The sequence below is a fragment of the Thyridium curvatum genome, assembly GCF_004353045.1.
Source record: "Thyridium curvatum strain D216 chromosome Unknown NODE_23_length_467585_cov_82.455940, whole genome shotgun sequence".
Classification (NCBI taxonomy): domain Eukaryota; kingdom Fungi; phylum Ascomycota; class Sordariomycetes; order Thyridiales; family Thyridiaceae; genus Thyridium; species Thyridium curvatum.
Genome location: NW_022156778.1, coordinates 313,215 through 329,175, shown reverse-complemented (window position 1 = coordinate 329,175; position 15,961 = coordinate 313,215). Strand labels below are relative to the sequence as shown.

The 15,961-nt window shown below is 54.9% G+C and overlaps 6 protein-coding genes across 6 annotated transcripts; 3 read left to right on the top strand and 3 right to left on the bottom strand.

The window, feature by feature from the left end:
- Positions 1 to 4,660: 4,660 nt before the first annotated feature.
- E0L32_004742 (uncharacterized protein) lies at positions 4,661 to 5,499 on the top strand (the record flags this gene model as incomplete). The annotated part of the gene is made up of 2 exons (XM_031139186.1): positions 4,661 to 5,054; positions 5,129 to 5,499. The coding sequence occupies 2 exons, from the start codon at positions 4,661 to 4,663 to the stop codon at positions 5,497 to 5,499; spliced, it is 765 nt and encodes a 254-aa protein (XP_030996895.1).
- A 2,872-nt stretch (positions 5,500 to 8,371) lies between these two features.
- On the top strand, positions 8,372 to 9,675 carry E0L32_004741 (uncharacterized protein; the record flags this gene model as incomplete). The annotated part of the gene is made up of 2 exons (XM_031139185.1): positions 8,372 to 8,383; positions 8,518 to 9,675. 2 exons carry the CDS (start codon positions 8,372 to 8,374, stop codon positions 9,673 to 9,675), a joined length of 1,170 nt encoding a protein of 389 aa, XP_030996894.1.
- A 520-nt stretch (positions 9,676 to 10,195) lies between these two features.
- On the bottom strand, positions 10,196 to 10,496 carry E0L32_004740 (uncharacterized protein; the record flags this gene model as incomplete). Its single annotated transcript, XM_031139184.1, has 2 exons — positions 10,196 to 10,269; positions 10,358 to 10,496. The coding sequence occupies 2 exons, from the start codon at positions 10,494 to 10,496 to the stop codon at positions 10,196 to 10,198; spliced, it is 213 nt and encodes a 70-aa protein (XP_030996893.1).
- A 705-nt stretch (positions 10,497 to 11,201) lies between these two features.
- E0L32_004739 (uncharacterized protein) lies at positions 11,202 to 11,694 on the top strand (the record flags this gene model as incomplete). The annotated part of the gene is made up of 3 exons (XM_031139183.1): positions 11,202 to 11,360; positions 11,451 to 11,577; positions 11,633 to 11,694. The coding sequence occupies 3 exons, from the start codon at positions 11,202 to 11,204 to the stop codon at positions 11,692 to 11,694; spliced, it is 348 nt and encodes a 115-aa protein (XP_030996892.1).
- A 341-nt stretch (positions 11,695 to 12,035) lies between these two features.
- Positions 12,036 to 14,090, bottom strand: E0L32_004738 (uncharacterized protein; the record flags this gene model as incomplete). Its single annotated transcript, XM_031139182.1, has 2 exons — positions 12,036 to 12,745; positions 12,818 to 14,090. The coding sequence occupies 2 exons, from the start codon at positions 14,088 to 14,090 to the stop codon at positions 12,036 to 12,038; spliced, it is 1,983 nt and encodes a 660-aa protein (XP_030996891.1).
- Positions 14,091 to 15,142: 1,052 nt separating this feature from the next.
- E0L32_004737 (uncharacterized protein) lies at positions 15,143 to 15,907 on the bottom strand (the record flags this gene model as incomplete). Its single annotated transcript, XM_031139181.1, has 5 exons — positions 15,143 to 15,263; positions 15,317 to 15,412; positions 15,476 to 15,501; positions 15,558 to 15,773; positions 15,833 to 15,907. 5 exons carry the CDS (start codon positions 15,905 to 15,907, stop codon positions 15,143 to 15,145), a joined length of 534 nt encoding a protein of 177 aa, XP_030996890.1.
- Positions 15,908 to 15,961: the final 54 nt, after the last annotated feature.

The following is a 15,961-nucleotide window of genomic DNA, read 5'->3' as shown; positions in this document are numbered from 1 at the left end:
CCCTGATCCGATTTGGGACCGTTCCGTCGGGTCAAGGCAAACATGACTGGCCCGGAAACCTCGATACGGCATGTCGAAGCTTAATCTGACGTCTTTTTGGATGTGGGAAACCCGGGTGATTCTTGCCTTATCCCCGGGCTACGAGGCACCCACTAGGAAGGAAGTTACGGCCGACTCGGGAGATGTGTCAGCGTTTAGTAAACGTCCTGTGCCCGACCCTTTAAAACAGCCAACAACCAAAACCCCATCCCGTACTCATCATTTTCCAAGGGCTTTGAATGAAGGATGCCCAACTGTCCACTTTGCAAAGTGCGCTTCCAGTGGAATCTTTACCATAAGGCAAATGTCCTAGCTGCGAATGTCTCGGTCGACGTGGAGATGAAGACAAAAAGCCCGGGAAGCCCCGGAAAAGCCTCGTCGACGGCGGCACCGTGTTCGAAACCCCAAGATCGAACATGAAAGCCCGGGAGCAATCTTGATCAACTCGGCCACTGTCCAAGATGCGAGCGTTATCATGGACAAAAGCGCCGGTCGAACTTGGCAAGACGCCCTGGAAACTGTGTCGAGAGGACGGCCGAGAGTGGATGCTGTGATCTGCGCTATCAGATTTGGGGCCATTCCCGGAATTCGTCGCATTTCCTTCCTCTTGAAGGTCGCTCCGGTCTTGACGACGCATTAGGATTATGCCCTTCGACGCCGACGCTGCGATCTAGAGTGTGGGTCATTCTCAGAGCACTTCTTTACTCACGGGAGTTACTGCGGATTCTGGTCTCTGTGGCGGCACTCAGCATCTACAGAAGAATAACACTAAACAGGAATATGAGATCTGCATGGGAGGAGGCGGTCATGCAGAACAGGCGATAGAGGCTGGTTCTCCCAAACAACATATTCTCCTACATCACTTCCAGACGCTCATTGCTTTGCCCTGTTTGTCTCTGAGGGCTATTTTTGGACCGCCAACTGTGTCGCCGTGAGACATGAGCTGAACGCGGCAACCTCTCTCGAGACCAAGCAATGTTGATACAGAGGTGTCACGGCCAGAACCTGAGACTTGTTACCCGCTCCGCTGAATTTAAGGGGGGCATATACCCGTGGCCACATCCAAAATGTCTTTTCCGGAGTGGTGGGAACTTCGCCTCCGTCGAAGACACGGGCTCGACTATCTCGCGACTCTGGCTCGCTTGCATGCTGCTAAGAGCGGGACTGCATTCAGCATCGAGTCTAAAATCGGAAGAGCCCAATGTCAGGATCAGTGGCCGGAGAATACTTTGGCTCCAAGCTCGCGCTTGCTTGGCATTGACTTGTCCTTGGCAGGGCGTACTTGCGCGACAGGTTGGACTTCGATTCTAATTATAACCTGTCATGAACGTCGCCCGAGTCACTTTTGTCACGATAGGTTTCACGGTGACCGAACTATTAGTTCCTTATCGACGTACCACGCGACACCGAAGTCTCATTTCTCACTCATTGGAAGGGACCCATGGTGTTGTCAGCAATAGCGACAATTATGGCCCAAGAGCTGGGTATCGTGATGACCTGATGAACCCAGGTCGTGTCAGAGTCATGCCAGCTCATGCCGGTGGACATTTCGTGAAGACCATTGGCGGTTGGCCGACACTGTGCGCACCACAGAAGACGGCTCGCTACATATCGGGAGACGATCCTTTACCCTGTTCGACATTTTCACACCAATTTAGAAACCCGGGGTACTTGACAGCTCGTTGTTGATTTTCAGGCCGCTTGACGAGAGCTTATCATCGTTGCAAGTGATGTTGATTCCCAACACCATCAGGTCTCGCTGAGGGCCTGGAAGAGCAGAACAGGTAGCATCATGGCGTTTATGGGTAAGCACCTTCTCTCAGCCCAACGACCCTCGTCAATATCAACAGACATTTACTAACTGCTATTTGTAGACTTGGTAGACCCTGGCGCGGTTTCCGTCTTCCGCGACATGGTTGCTATAATTATACCCTATCTGGCCCCCAACCCATTGTCTCTAGTTGCACAACCTACTCAATCCTAGGAGCAAGTTGGTCCCAATACCTCGTCATATCTCTTGGAAACGGCAAAGGCGCGTCCAACACAATCTCCAAAGTGTCAGGTTAAGGTTTCGATTCGTTCTCACACCGAGCTGGCCTTTGGATCCTCCTCGATGGGCTGGGCCTCGTCGAAGCGAGTTCGGTTGTTTTCCGAGTTTCTCTGCCTTGTGGTGGAGCCAATACAGCAGGTCCCACGCCGGAACACAATTGCTCTCGGGAAAAGACTTGTCCCTTCGTCAAGGTGTTGTCTTGTCACCCCACAGAATCCCCACGGTAAAGCGCAACCGGCTATGGGAACCAAGAAGTGTACGGCATAGGATGAAGCTTGACGGATGACACATGGGCTCTTCGACCATGGAACCCATTTTCAGTAACGCAATCCGGAGCATCTTGTCAAGTTCCTAGTGTCAAGGCCAGGGCTTTACATCAACATTGATCAGTAACCGTCTTGATTGGTGAACTCACAAAGATTCAGCTGCACCAGATTGATGAAGGTCTTTTAAAGATGCTGACAGCCATTTTCCAGAGTACTAACCAGGAACCGGCAGCTTATGGGACCCAAGTGGTCACCTCCCCACACTGGAGAGGCACGCTTACAGTTTGTCCCGACATTTTACCGTTATGACTGCATCTTTTAGTATCATGGCAAACGGCCGGGTGCCAGAAGCGCGTCACCTGTCATCTGTCACCCTTATTGAACAGAGGTAGGGGCGTTTCCGGGCCGAGCCAAGGAAACACTTGGACAGCCCGGGGAACGGATCGCAATTGAAGGGCTTTAGGAGGGTGTCAGCTGGACCCTGTGAATCATCTGCTGTGTACAAGGTTCGGATCTAAAATTCACTGGTCACTTGTAATCGGTCGATCGCTAACCAGCCCAGTCTCTGCAATCATGACGGTTCAAGTGTGATCGACATGCTCCCCAGGACTACCCAGAGTGTCCACAGTCCAGGGCAACCCGCGATGGACGGCTCCGAGCTGGAGGGCCTGGTCACTCCGCCTGGCCTTTGCATGTCCAATTCCGGCATCCCTTTGCCTCAACTCGACCATCCCACCTTACAACTCGGACGAGGCAATGGGAGCCTGCACTGGGCTATACTGGGCTGCGCTGGGCTGCTTCGCTTGGAGCAAGCATCTCAAAGGCAAGGAAGGTAAGGTGCGCATGTCCCAGCCAGGTAGGGTGGCCAATCAGTCCCGATATCACCCACTCTCTCGTCCGCCTTTCCTCTATTACCGGTGCAGATGCCAGGGGTGCCAAATCGACCTTGTGTACCTTGCAAGCGTCCTTTTCCCAACGGCAACCCACCATTGCCAGATTGGCGGGCTGAAATGGGTGGGCCAAATGGCGGTGGTATGAGATCGCGGTGGGATTATTTTTAACTTTCCGTCTTTGCCCAGGCAGGGCCATCGTATTTCGCATTCACGCTTTTCAACCCCTCCCCCCTCTGTTCTTTAGTCACCTCAGCTTAGACCCTGGTCGGCTTAGTTGTCTCGACCTTTGGTTCCCCCCCAACTTGCCTGTCGTCCTATTTCCCACTGTCCATCTTATATTCTCCGTCGCACGAGAGCTAGTCTTGGCTTTCCGGCAAGATGGTTACATTGACTGAGGCTGGGGTATCCCAGACCGGCACGCCTTGTAATTCACCTCTGCCCCGTGGGTCCCACGCATACAAGCTCATGCCTAAGCGTTATGATCTGTTGTCTGCTCCCCCCCTGCTGCAGACTTCTTGCACTCGGGGTGCTTAGGAATGGGCCTAGGCCATATGCTTGTCTCCTTTCAAGGGCTTAAGGCAGGGTTGCCAGAATGGACATTGCTTCTTCTCTCCTCGGCGACGGGTTGATCGCCTCCCGCGGTATACACCCATCCTCGCTATCGGAGCCGGTCTCTGCTCTCTGCTCGTTCAAGTCTCTTTGCTAGCCAATCAGTCAAAAACAACCGCTAGGATTTTCGTCTCTCTCTTCATTCGTGCAATCTGCGAAACGTAGGCAACAAGTGTGGTTTCTACAGGCAACGAGACCACCTTAGCCTTCTGTGCTGTGACGAAGAGCGACTCTTTCGTTGCTTGGTCTTTCCGGGATATCTGAGGACATACTTCAACTACTGACCACCCAGCTGCACCTCCTCCTTGAATAACGACCCGCCAATGCCATCTCCTCCTTCAACTTTGCGGTGATGACCGAACCCCCCTCGTCAACGCGTTCTTCTTGATCATTGCGCGTCATTCCTCCTTCACCTCGTTGTGGGCTGCTCCACTTCAGCCTCAGTCTCTTTGAGTCGAAGAGCTACCTACGAGTCCTGTCGGTTCTCCGATCTGGGGTCCTCTAGGCTTCAAGGGTTTGGGGCCAGCTCAACTCTGCTGCCACACCTGGTATTCGATCTCCTGTCTGTATTTATAGCTACGTCTCGGTATTCTGTATATGTTCGTTCGAGAGACGGATAAGCAATCCGAGCAGCTGTCACTGTTCTTGACAGGTCTTACCAAGACTTGGCTCTGAGGAATGAGTATATATATGAAGCAGTCGAGCCGTTGCCAAAGTTCTCAACTTGCAAGACAACACCAACAAGAGCTTCAACCTTGAAAGCACAGTGAGCAGCATCGTTTACTTCGTTTCAATCTTCATAGATGTCCTCTTATCAATACAGCGCAGCCTACGATTCACCTCGCGGCTCGAGGGACAGATATCAAGACGAGCTGGAAGACACTGGTGATCTCGAAACGCCAGTCCAGACCAAAGCTCCCTCGATTCCCACCATCTCGGTCACCTCGCCGGCCAAGAAATCGAGAAAGTCACGGCGGCACTCCGATTCGGACACGGAGACGCAACCTGCTCAAATGTCTTCGCGAAGCTCCAAGCACCATTCGAGCTCGAGCAGCTCGAGCTCGAAGAAGCACAGCTCTTCGTCTAAATCCAAGTCCAAGGCCAAGGCCAAGCCTGAGCTGACAGATGACTGGACCGACGTCACTGTGCCGGAAGAACGAAGACGCATTCAGAATCGGATTGCTCAGCGCAAGTTCCGTAAGCTGGAACCCTCAAGCTCACCCCCTTGTTCAATGTCTTCTTGGCAAGCTTTACTAATACGAGTTGAACAGGCGAGAAGGCTCGTGAGCAGAAAGAACAGGCTGAGCGCGATCAGCGCAACCAAGACCTCGCGGGAAGCAGTTACCACATCCCAGAGCCCGAGGACCTTGGCCCCGACGACGAGCAGCTGTCGGGCCTCCCCTGGGGCGGACCCAGCATGCAGTATGTCGTAGCTCGAGGCCACGAGAGTGCCAGCCAGCAAGGCAGCAGGCGCGCATCTGACCATGTCTTCGGTGACACACCCACGTACATGAACCCATACGGCGGCATGTATCAGGGCTGGGATGGGCAGGGCAGCAGCGGGGCTGAGGAGATGGGCTACGAGGAGTCTTCGCCCTACTACGACTACTACGACACGAGCGGAGCGAGCTCTAGCCGTTAGAGACTTCACCGTCCATGGGGTCTTCTTGCCTTTGCCCTTCCTGTTGCTGGCCTTCAGCGGGATGCAGAGACACGACGCTTGACCCTTTGGGGAGAATGGCCCCTTTGGGAGAATGCCGGATGCCGAATGCGTCGACAGTTTTTTAGTTCCTCCGGCATTCAGCCCAACCCTATCCCGTCGCCGGTGGAGAAGGATCTCCAACCAGCTGTCCCCAGCATGTCCAGCCAATTGGCTCCGTATACGGGGGTCCAAATGGATGCGGAGGATCATTGCCAAGGGACAGTCCGCTGGGAGCTTCGTTTGCCTTATAGAGTAGATCTCTGGTTCAATTCCTTTCCACCTTTTCCTTGCGTCTATACCCCTCTCGTTCTTTGAATACTTGCTTCCTCTGGGAGGTGTCGCCCGGGGGATCCTCCTCCACAACACTGGCCTCGAGACGGAGTCGACGAATTATGGAAACATTTCTCACTTTCACTCTCTAGCTTAGACAGTTCCAATCTACTCTCATACCTAGGTATCTTTCTACAGTAGAGCCCCCTCACTTGATGCAAGTACCTGAGTTTACAAGAAAAGCGGGTCCCCGAAACTCCGTAGTCTATCCATGGGCAGAATGGACGTCGTGAAGGCTGATCCATTCACGACAGTTACCAAGATCTGTGGCTCGGTGTGCAGTAGGGTCGAGCTAGCATTCCGTCGATGGCACTATTCCACACGGATATCCCGAAACCTGGTCAGCCAGAGCATCTAGTGTCCATCGACCATTGGAAGTGCCACGCCGCTATTAGAAGAGACGGGTAACGGTGTTGGATGCCTGGAACGCGCAGGCTTCTGCCTGAGCTAGAAAAGCATGCATGCAGGGCGAGGCAGGATAATTCTGCAGGTCACTCGATATGGCTACTTGCCATTGGCACCTGCAAACTACGTCACTCTTTCATTACTGTCGGCTTCTGCCCAGTTACTAATGGCGTCGAGTTCGAAAAAGGAGGAACCTTCGAGATGGTGATCGCCCAAGTTCAGCCCTCCTGCAATGCAATGCATGCATGCAAGTAAAACGGACAAGAGAGGCACAGCAAAGAGGGGGCCAGGACGGGAAAGACAATCCCCCCCCCCTAAGAAAGGCGCATCCATACGCATGGCACGCGATGCTGTGTGTCAGACTGCGCTACCTCTGCCCTCTCCTCTCCCTCACGGCGGGCACCGGCCTCTACGTGGGACGGGCGACGGAGCAACAACTGCGAGAGTGTGGGGTGAGAAGCGTTCGAAGGGCGCGGTGCTGACAAGCACGAACCCAGTTCCCACACACCTCCCTCTTCGAAGACGTATCTTGGCACTCTGTCGCACAGACAGCATTCAATGTTACCAGGCCGTCGGGCCTCGGGTGAATTCCGCCCATTGGGGAGAGATTGACCTTCCGCATCCCAGGTGTGCTTGATGCGGGAACGTCAGAGGATGCACAATCGTGTCAGCCACGCCGAATGACGCGAAAGCATGTGAGGACGCGAAATGAGCTATCGAGACGAGTGGAACCAAGAGCCGGGGAGTTCTGCAAACGACGACGGATGCAAAGAACCAGGAGTCTTTAGATTGGCCACGTCTCGAGACTAGGTACCTAGGTAAGGGAGCCGGAAGGGTTGACGTAGGTCAAGTCGCAAACCCTCTCTCGCGATCTCGATACCTAACTACTACTGTCTGCTTCTCCGTCCGTCGGCCGTGAGTCACTCTGGATTGTTTCGTAACACATTGCCCACCTATGCCCGATGCGTTGACCGACGCGTGATGCCTCTACGTAAGGCTTGGTGGGAGAGGGGAGGGGATTAGAGTTAGGCAAGCTACCTACCGCCGTAGTAGTATCATGGGTCAATTAGTATGCAAGCACGTAGGCAGGCAGGGATATTCTCAAGACTTTGTCTCTTGCCTCTTTGCTTCTCCTCCAACAAACGGCGCATTGCCGGGAGAGGTAAACGACATGGCGAGCCGGGACGATTGCCTGCCAGTGCCTGTCTCCCCACTCCAGGTCCTCCCCCTGATCCACTCCGAGCTCCACAAGCCGGCTCCCGAATTCCTGGGCTGGCAGTTGGGCTGAATCTCGATATGGGATTGGGAGGATGGCAGTGCAGTGCTTGTCACAGCACCACCGCACGTCTGGGATTTTGTGGTGGTACCTAGGTAGGCTCGGTAGGGTAGGTCAGCTACTGTCCGCGGAGAAAGAAAGATGATTGACAGCTGGAGGGTGAGGGGGAGGGAAGTAAGCGACGGCCCGTGGAAAGCAACTAGGTACACAGGCCCTTCTCTGCCCTAGGTATAGGTAGTTATTGGTTGGTAGGTACTGACTGCCCCACGGCTACAGGGCAGAATATGCCAAACCGTGGCCGGTGAGTGCTGACCACCCATCTCCACTTCCACTTCCCCTCTGGGCTCTCGGCTCTGGGGCTGCCCTGCGAACTTACCAAGAGCCCTGGAGCTTTTTAGGATGTGGGGGCCATTGTGAATGCAAGTGGGTGAAAGAGCCAGCACGGATTACTCCGTACTTCCAGCCTACCTAGGTACCTGACTTTGACCGCCTAATTCTTTGGGCAACGTCACCGCCTGGCAGAAAGGGAACTTTTTTTTTCTGCCTGCGCACCCACAAACACAGCCAATTGGAGCTTCAAGACTGCTACCTGAACTTTTACCTTCCCCCCGCCAAGAGGTTGACTTCCACCTCACTGACCACACCCAAACACCTCGAGCTGAAGGCTGTCAATCTCTCCACCGGCAAAGGTTCCCCATTGGCACCATTTACGAGGCAGGTTTACCAGGACCGTGGCTGAGGTATCGGAACTGCAAATCATGGAGGCCAGCAAACAAGACCTCGCGCAGCCGCGCACTGCGGATGAGATCTCGGGTAAGCAAGCTTATTCCCTTCCCTCTCCTCGGGAGCAGCGACGGTATTACCGTCCGCTGTGTTTCCCTCCCCTTCCTTCCCCGTTGCACTACGATCTCAGCCCTATGCAAAGAACTTTTAATCCGGTTGCCTAGAACAAGAAGGATGCTGACTCCATCCCCCCCCTCCCCGCAGCAGATGCGAAACAGAAGAAGCGTGACCAGCGCCGGGACACCCGCAAGCAGGAGCGAGCTGCCAAGGCTGAGAAGAAGGCAGCTACCGCCAGCGAGCCGACTCGCTCCGCCCAGTGGGATTCGGAGAAGAAGTCGCCAGCCGAGGGCAGCAAGGACAAGAAGAAGGGCAAGAAGAAGAAGCAACCCAAGCACAAGAAGCATGGAGACGAGGACGGCTCCGTCGCCAACCCCCACAGCGAGGAGAAGAAGCGCCAGCGCCTCCTGACCCGCGCCAACAAGCTCGAGGAGAAGGCGGCCAAGCTCATGGCCGATGCGCAGAAGTTCCGCGCCAAGTACGAGGCTGCGACCGCAGGTGCGGGTAAGGCGCGCTCCTCGACTTCGGCAGCCAAAGCCGACAAGGCGGTGAAGAAGGCAGAGAAGAAGAAGCTGGATACGGATGAGGAGGAGCAGGAGGAGGAGACGAGCAGTGAGGAAGAGAGCGAGGACGAAGACCAGGACGGCTCCGGCGAAGGGGCGAAGCTCAACGAGGAGGCCGAAGACACTTCCAGCACCAGCAGCGACAGCGACTCCGAGAGTGACGTCGAGATGGCCGAGCCGGCGCCTGCCCCTGTCGAGACCGAGAAGTCGGCCAAGAAGGAAAAGAAGGGCAAGAAGGCCGAGAAGAAGGCCGAGAAGAAGGCCGAGAAGAAGGCCGAGAAGAAGGCCGAGAAGAAGGCTGAGAAGAAGAGGAAACGTGAGGCTGAGGCCGAGACGGAGGACTCTGAAGCTGCCAGCACGGAGGAGGAGGAGCAGTCGGTCAAGAAGAACAAGAAGCAAAAGAAGGACAAGAAGTCCAAGGCTGCCGTGGAGGATACTGCGACTCAGGGCACCGACGGCATCGAGCAGTGGAACGTGAAGGACCTGGGCGGAGGTGCCCAGCGGCAAGACAAGTTCCTGAGACTGCTGGGTGGCAAGAAGACTGGTGGTGGTGTCGCACCCGAGACTGGCGGCTCGGCCCAGAAGAAGAAGGCCAGCAAGCTGGACATGCACCACGTCGCCGACGACCTGCAGAAGCAGTTCGACACGGGCATGCGCATGAAATTCGAGGGCGGCGGTCAGAGACGGGGACTCGGCGCATAGGAGCAGACTCCTCCCCGGTATTCGTTTGGCTGTACAATCATATGACTTATGGCGCTTGTGCTTCTTTAGGCCTTTTGTATGCGCGCTCTCTGGATCGGTCAGGGAAAAAAAAGAATAGCATTCATAGAGATACCAAATCAACAAGTGCTTTATCGCGAGAAAAAACTAGAAAACCAACTCAGATGTGACATGGCGAGGTTTTGCCATGTTGACCCCGTCGTGGAGAAATACAGACACCTCTCATGGTATCCGCTTCCTCTGAAAGATGCCATGTCATCAGCCGCCCTGGTGCTGCCGTCAAGAGGATGCCGCTGCGCTTATCCTCGCTCTGGGCGCCATTCATGCGGACCAACTCTGCGCACCCCGAGTCTCTCGTACATGTCGTCGGAGAGACGCTGTATCGATACATCAGGGACCTGCCCGAGATCCCCAGATCCCACAACTTCCCGGTCCCTCTTCCACTTTTGCTTTTTGTTTGTTCAACCTCTCTTTTCAACGGAATCAAGCTCCCGAAATGCGTCTACCGGCCGCCGAGGAACAGGCGAGAGAAGACCTCGAAGACCAGACCGCCAAAGACGATGAAGCCGAGTACACCTGCGCAAATCGGGCGAGCCCTCGGTCAGCAGAGGATAAAGACGACCACAGGGATCCTCGGAAGAGAGGGTGGGTGGGATTCACATACCGAGCCACATGGGCGAGATGGGCGACTTGGCCACATCCTTGGTCCGCTTCTTGATCTCGGTCTCGGACTTGCCACGGCGCGCCTCCTGCTCCTTGACGAACTTGGCGTTGCGCCTTCGCTGCTCGGGGGTCTGGGCCATTGTGTAGTGAAGAGGAGAAGGTTGGGAAGGAGGCTTCAGGGGAGATGTTGTTCTCTTGTGTGCGAGGACGAGGACGAGAGAGAGAGAGAGAGAGCAGGGAGCTCGTGTGGGGAACTGATGTAGCAGGTATGGCTGGCGACTGTTGCTTAAGTATATGACCGAGTTGAAGATGGGCGGTCAATATGTGTCCTCAGAAACGGCGAGAAGCAAACCGGGCGATGGAGTATGACTCTTCTTTTTCGTCGGGAATAGTTGTCCAAGAGAGTTCTCTTGAATTGGGAATTGGAAAAGGATGGCTGCACCGATGTTCGCCAGTCGTGTGGGGATTTTAGGGACAGATTTCAAGGGATTGGGAAAGCTTCCCTTGCTCTGCGCTGTGGACATGTGGTCGTTCGCGCGTTGTCGCGCACCGCTGCCGCCCTCCGCCATGTGGTTGCTGCTTCGCTAAGGTACCTCTAATTAGTGTTTAACCGTTTGGAATTTAGCGTGCAATAATATGGTACAGGTGCTCTCGGGCCTAAGGTACCTAGGTAGCTGGCGCGCCTAGCGCGAAAGCAGTTCTCGGCGGCCAATGATCCACACGACCAACATCGAATCCGTGGAATTGATTGATGGATGGGTGAGTACTGACAAAAGATTCATCAGCATCGCACGTCGCAGCTTCAAAACATCCTTGTGGGATCTTATATAGACTCACTCCCGAATATGAGATCTCACACAGCCCTGCGCGCGGCGCTAACGAGGCAACCGGCGCGCATACTCCTGCCAGTACGCTCCGCCCTCGGCACATCACAACGTCGCCTCGCCTCATCTGGACCCAAGCAGACAGCATCTTCATCGTCATCAAAACCGACCTCGAACTATGTAAGTCGCTGCCACACTCACTCCGCACAGGACCAGAACCGCAGTATATACGCACCTATGACATCAAACAAGGCTGACAAACACCTACAGGCCGCCTTCTACAGGACTTTCACCCGGCCCCTGGCCAAGACCATGCTCCTCGCCGTCTTCACTTACCAGCTGGTCTACTGGGCGTGGGTCAAGCTCGAGACCGATGAGATCAAGGCAGAGAAGACTGGTGCGTAATCGTAGCTAATTCACGTCCATCTCCAACCTGCTAATCCCATACCTAGCCGAGATTGCTGGTCTAGAAGCCCAGGTCAAGTCTTTGCAAGAGAACCAGAAGTCAAAGTAGTCTGTCTGCAGGTCAAAGGTCGGATACGTGCCCAGTGTGAAGGGAATCCCGTGATTGAAGGCCGTCGAATAGTTTGTACGATGCAAATCTATAAAGTCTGTAGAATAGCTAGCTTCCCTTTTGGCTCCAAGTCATACATTGATACCCAATTCATCTTGATAGGAAAAGAACAACAACTAGTATCTTCATTGTGAACGAGATCACGGCTGTAGAAGACATGTGCCAACACCAGAACGCCAGACGAAACGAAATAAACACAGAAAGATCGAGGGCCCCAATATACAATGCGCCTCGCCTCAGTCATCAGGGAAGGCATGATCTTCAGAATGCTCGTATATGCTCTAGAGCAAGGCCAGAGCTACCACACCGCTCATACCGAAGAACAGACCCCACGGCATCGAGGTGCGTCTGGCATCTGAGATGAAGTGTGCCGCACCAGGGTAATTGCAGGTGACATCGCCATCGCGGTCCAGCTCGTTGTCTCGCCGCCCGTAGCTCGTATTGAACCCGGGGCTCCCCGGCATGGGGCACGAGAACCCCATTGAGGCCGGACAGCTCTGCACGAGATTGTAGCAGAGGTCGTCGCAGGGGAGGACCTCCTTGTACGGGCCCGGCGCCACACCTGCGTCGATGGCCGGGTTGCGCGAATTGTTATACGCCGCTTGGTCTTTGAAATTGGCGTACGGTTGCACGGCTGCAGCATCCAGCTGGGTGCCGTCCGGGAAGGGCTGGCCCATAGCGCGGGGCTGCAGCCACGGGTGGTTGACCGAGAAGTCCTCGCAGCGCGGGATCGTCACCGAGCAAAGCCAGTTCTTGTAGGCAACGTCGCAGTCCGTGCAGTTGCGCGCCAGCGAGTAGCGTTCCGTGGACGGTGCTTCACAGGGTATCTGGGCCAGCACTTTCTTGAAGTTGTCGTACGCCGAGCTCGCCAGGTTGTCGTAGAATTGCGCCAGGTTAGTGACATTGGTAAATTTGCTGGGGTTGCTGGGCACCGCATAGGCCGTCTGGTTGCAGAAGGTCAGGTTGAATATAATTTCGCAATTACCGCCCACTGGTTTTTGAAAAGTACACTGTCAGTCGGCCTTGCCTCGAAGGTGTGAGGGCTGAGAACGGAAGAACCTACCAGACTTTGTGTTGAACTGGGTCGCCCTGGACACAATGTGACCGCCGCCGCCGATGATACCACTGCCAGCTGTGCCATTCGTGCCACTCTTGGCCAAGATACCTTGATAATTGGAGCTGGAATTCAACCCCATAAAATAGAACTCTTGCTTGGGCAGGTTGCCCTGGCCTCGCTTGGTCATACCGGTCAAGACCATGTTGGTGAACTTGCCGTTCTTGGTTGCCGCAATCTGCGCATAGTTCTGCAGACCGCAGTACGAGAAGCGCACACCGTTGATAGACTTGTCCTTGTCGTTCTGCGCAAACATCACATACGGTTGCTTGCTCATCAGCTCATCGCTGACGGCCGGGTCGGTGCTCTGCGTCAGGTTGTGAGTGATGAGCAAGGCCGCAGAGGCATCACTATCGACCCAGATGAGATCAGAGGCGATATCGTTGTTGTAGCTGTGGTACCAGCTGTCGATCGATACTGCCAGCTCAAAGTTCCAAATGCCCGTAAAGTCCATCGAAATATTGGGTGCAGAGATGCCAATGAAGATGTCATCAGATGCAGTCATGTTCAACATGACTGCTCCTTCTTGAAACACCTGGAATGTCTGTTGCGAAGGGTCCGCCTTGGGTCCGGGTGACTGGTTCTTGGACGTGTTTGACACGTACATGGTCAGCTGCGGAGGGTCCATGGCTGTCTTGTCGGGCTTGAGTTGCGGCTGCATGCAGGTATTTGCAGATATGAACACAGTCTTGGACGACTGCCTCGGCAATAACGAGGCACGCTCGTCGTCCAACTCTCCATCTTGTCCAGTCTCTCGCTCACTGCCCAGCTCATCTCGAAGTTCGATACGGGACGCCGGGGCTTCTCTCCTTCCAAACATCTGAATCTTCTCGAAAACGTACACCTGCGTAGTACTCGGGTCCAGATTCAGCTGTTGCGGGACGTTATTCGCGAGGCCCGTCACGCCTGCCGGCGCCCTTCCCACAATCCCTCTATCGAACAGGCCAAAGTAAGGTTCGTATGCCACCGCACGACGCCTGAATGCCTCTGCAGCGTCGTTCTCTCCCCCTTCCTCTACTGCGACTTTCTCTTGATCATCACGGTCTTGTAGAATCGTAACGTCGTCTAGTATGGGAAGATGCGTCGCTGGGGTCGCAACACCGTTGTCGAGCTCTGCGGCGAGGGCGAAATGCGGCGACGATAGGGTCAGGTAGAGAAGAACGAGAAGACAGGATGCGGCTACCGTCGCAACCAGTCGCGACTGCAACGGGCTGAGCTGCATTGCTGCGAATGCATGCCACTCCTGGCTGGGTGATCGTGTCTGTGTCGTCGTTCAATGACCCTGTCTCTGGGGTAGGAGGCCGCCGGGGCCAATCAGAGAGAAGGGGTCCTCGTCGTCGGAGACTGTATGCGCGATACGGCACTATCGGCGCATGACGTACGCGGTGGTGATGTTTGTAGTAGATATCAATTTGCTCTGTTCGTGGCCTACACACATAGATGGAAGCCTGTAAGAGAGACAATGTTGCAGTTGATGGGCGGGCGACCATGTCATCGCCTCTGATCAGTTTCACAGCGATTGGAGACACAACCAGGGGTCATCAATGCATGTGCCTGTGTGTGGGCGGGAAGCACTGGGAGTCAGCATCCATGTCCCACCTTCCACTTTAGTGTGTACAGAAACCCCCACTAATATGGCTGGGTGTACTGCGCGAGATGTAGCTCTACCTCGCCAGCTCGTCAATATACGGATGGGCCAATCCAGCAAACGAAAGCCTCCCCTCCCCAGATCGCGCTGCTTCGTTGTACGCAGCGTTCTTGCATGAGGCGTTTCCCCTACTACAAATAGGATGCTCTACGTGCAAGTGCCGACCTTCACCTTTCTTTGGAGAATATTCGCATCCTCTGAACACAGACAGGGACAACGACTGGGGGTCCATCATCACGTAATCTCCGAGGAGAGCTTTAGGGTTCGTCATTGAGTCTATTACACCTTGCATTCCATTCCAGTGACCTACGAACAAAGCCCGTCCTCATAAACCAAGACCCAACCGCCCAAGATCGTGCCCCCTGTTCCAGCCGGACCGCCCGGAGCCGATCCGTCCCACTAACCCTCCGTAAAAGTCATTCATTCCGTTTTGTCGGCGCGTAGAAGCGTGCCTAGTTGATGATGGCGTCCAGCACCGCATTCGTATTGCGTGGTAATTGATCTCGTACGAACCAGTGCGTTGGATATCCTTGAGAAGCCGTGATGGTTTGTACCTAGGCTGCCATGTTGCCCCTCGCAGGAGCCACGCGCTCCATCGGAAGAAGGGCTGCAGCCTGATGTGCAATTTACTCGGCCTTGCCGGCAGTGTCAACCTTACCGCGCAGGCCGGCGGCGGTCGAGCCGGAGTGCGAGAAGTATCGGCCGAACATGGGGACCATGAAAGATCGGAAGATGACATCGGCGCCCCTAACGACAGGTCAACGCGTGCTGAAGATACAGCAGGGGGACAAGGGTCATACCGGAAGACGGGCAGAGACAGCCACAGAAGGAAGACAAACTTGAAGGTGAAGTAGAAGGGGAACCAGTAGACGACATTGACGAAGCTCTCGACGACGCTGCATCCCGGCGTTAATAGTTGAGCGCACAGCTGGTATTCCGGCTAAAAGAATAGCACTTACGTGAAGAAAGCAAAGACAACCCAGTACTGGATCAGAGTCAGTTAGCGACAGGCGGCGCATGCTTGATTTGGCAGAAACCTACCGTAAGCCACTGAGTATCGTCCTTGGTGGTCGTGGTGAACAGAGCCTCCATAGAGTAGTACCCGGGAATGGCGAAGCCGGCCAGGTTGGTGAGGAGCTGGCCACCGAGGTTGAAGATGATGAGGAAGAAGTAAAAGACGACCAAGCCGATGACAGCATAGGCCTTGGGCACTGAGGTGGTCCGCTCCAGGTTGTTCAGAGCGGGGTACTTGGAAAGCTGTGATACAAGAAGCAATAGATGTTAGCAAATCGCCGGGCCTGCGATATGAGATTGACCGCGGTCGCATGACGACTGACCTCGGCGTCGAGCTGTCCAATGTAGTGCTGGACGCGGTCCTGAGGAGAAGACATGCTGGGCGTTTGGCGGTGCTTGCGTTGGTGTTGTGTGTGGGTGTGGGTGGTAAA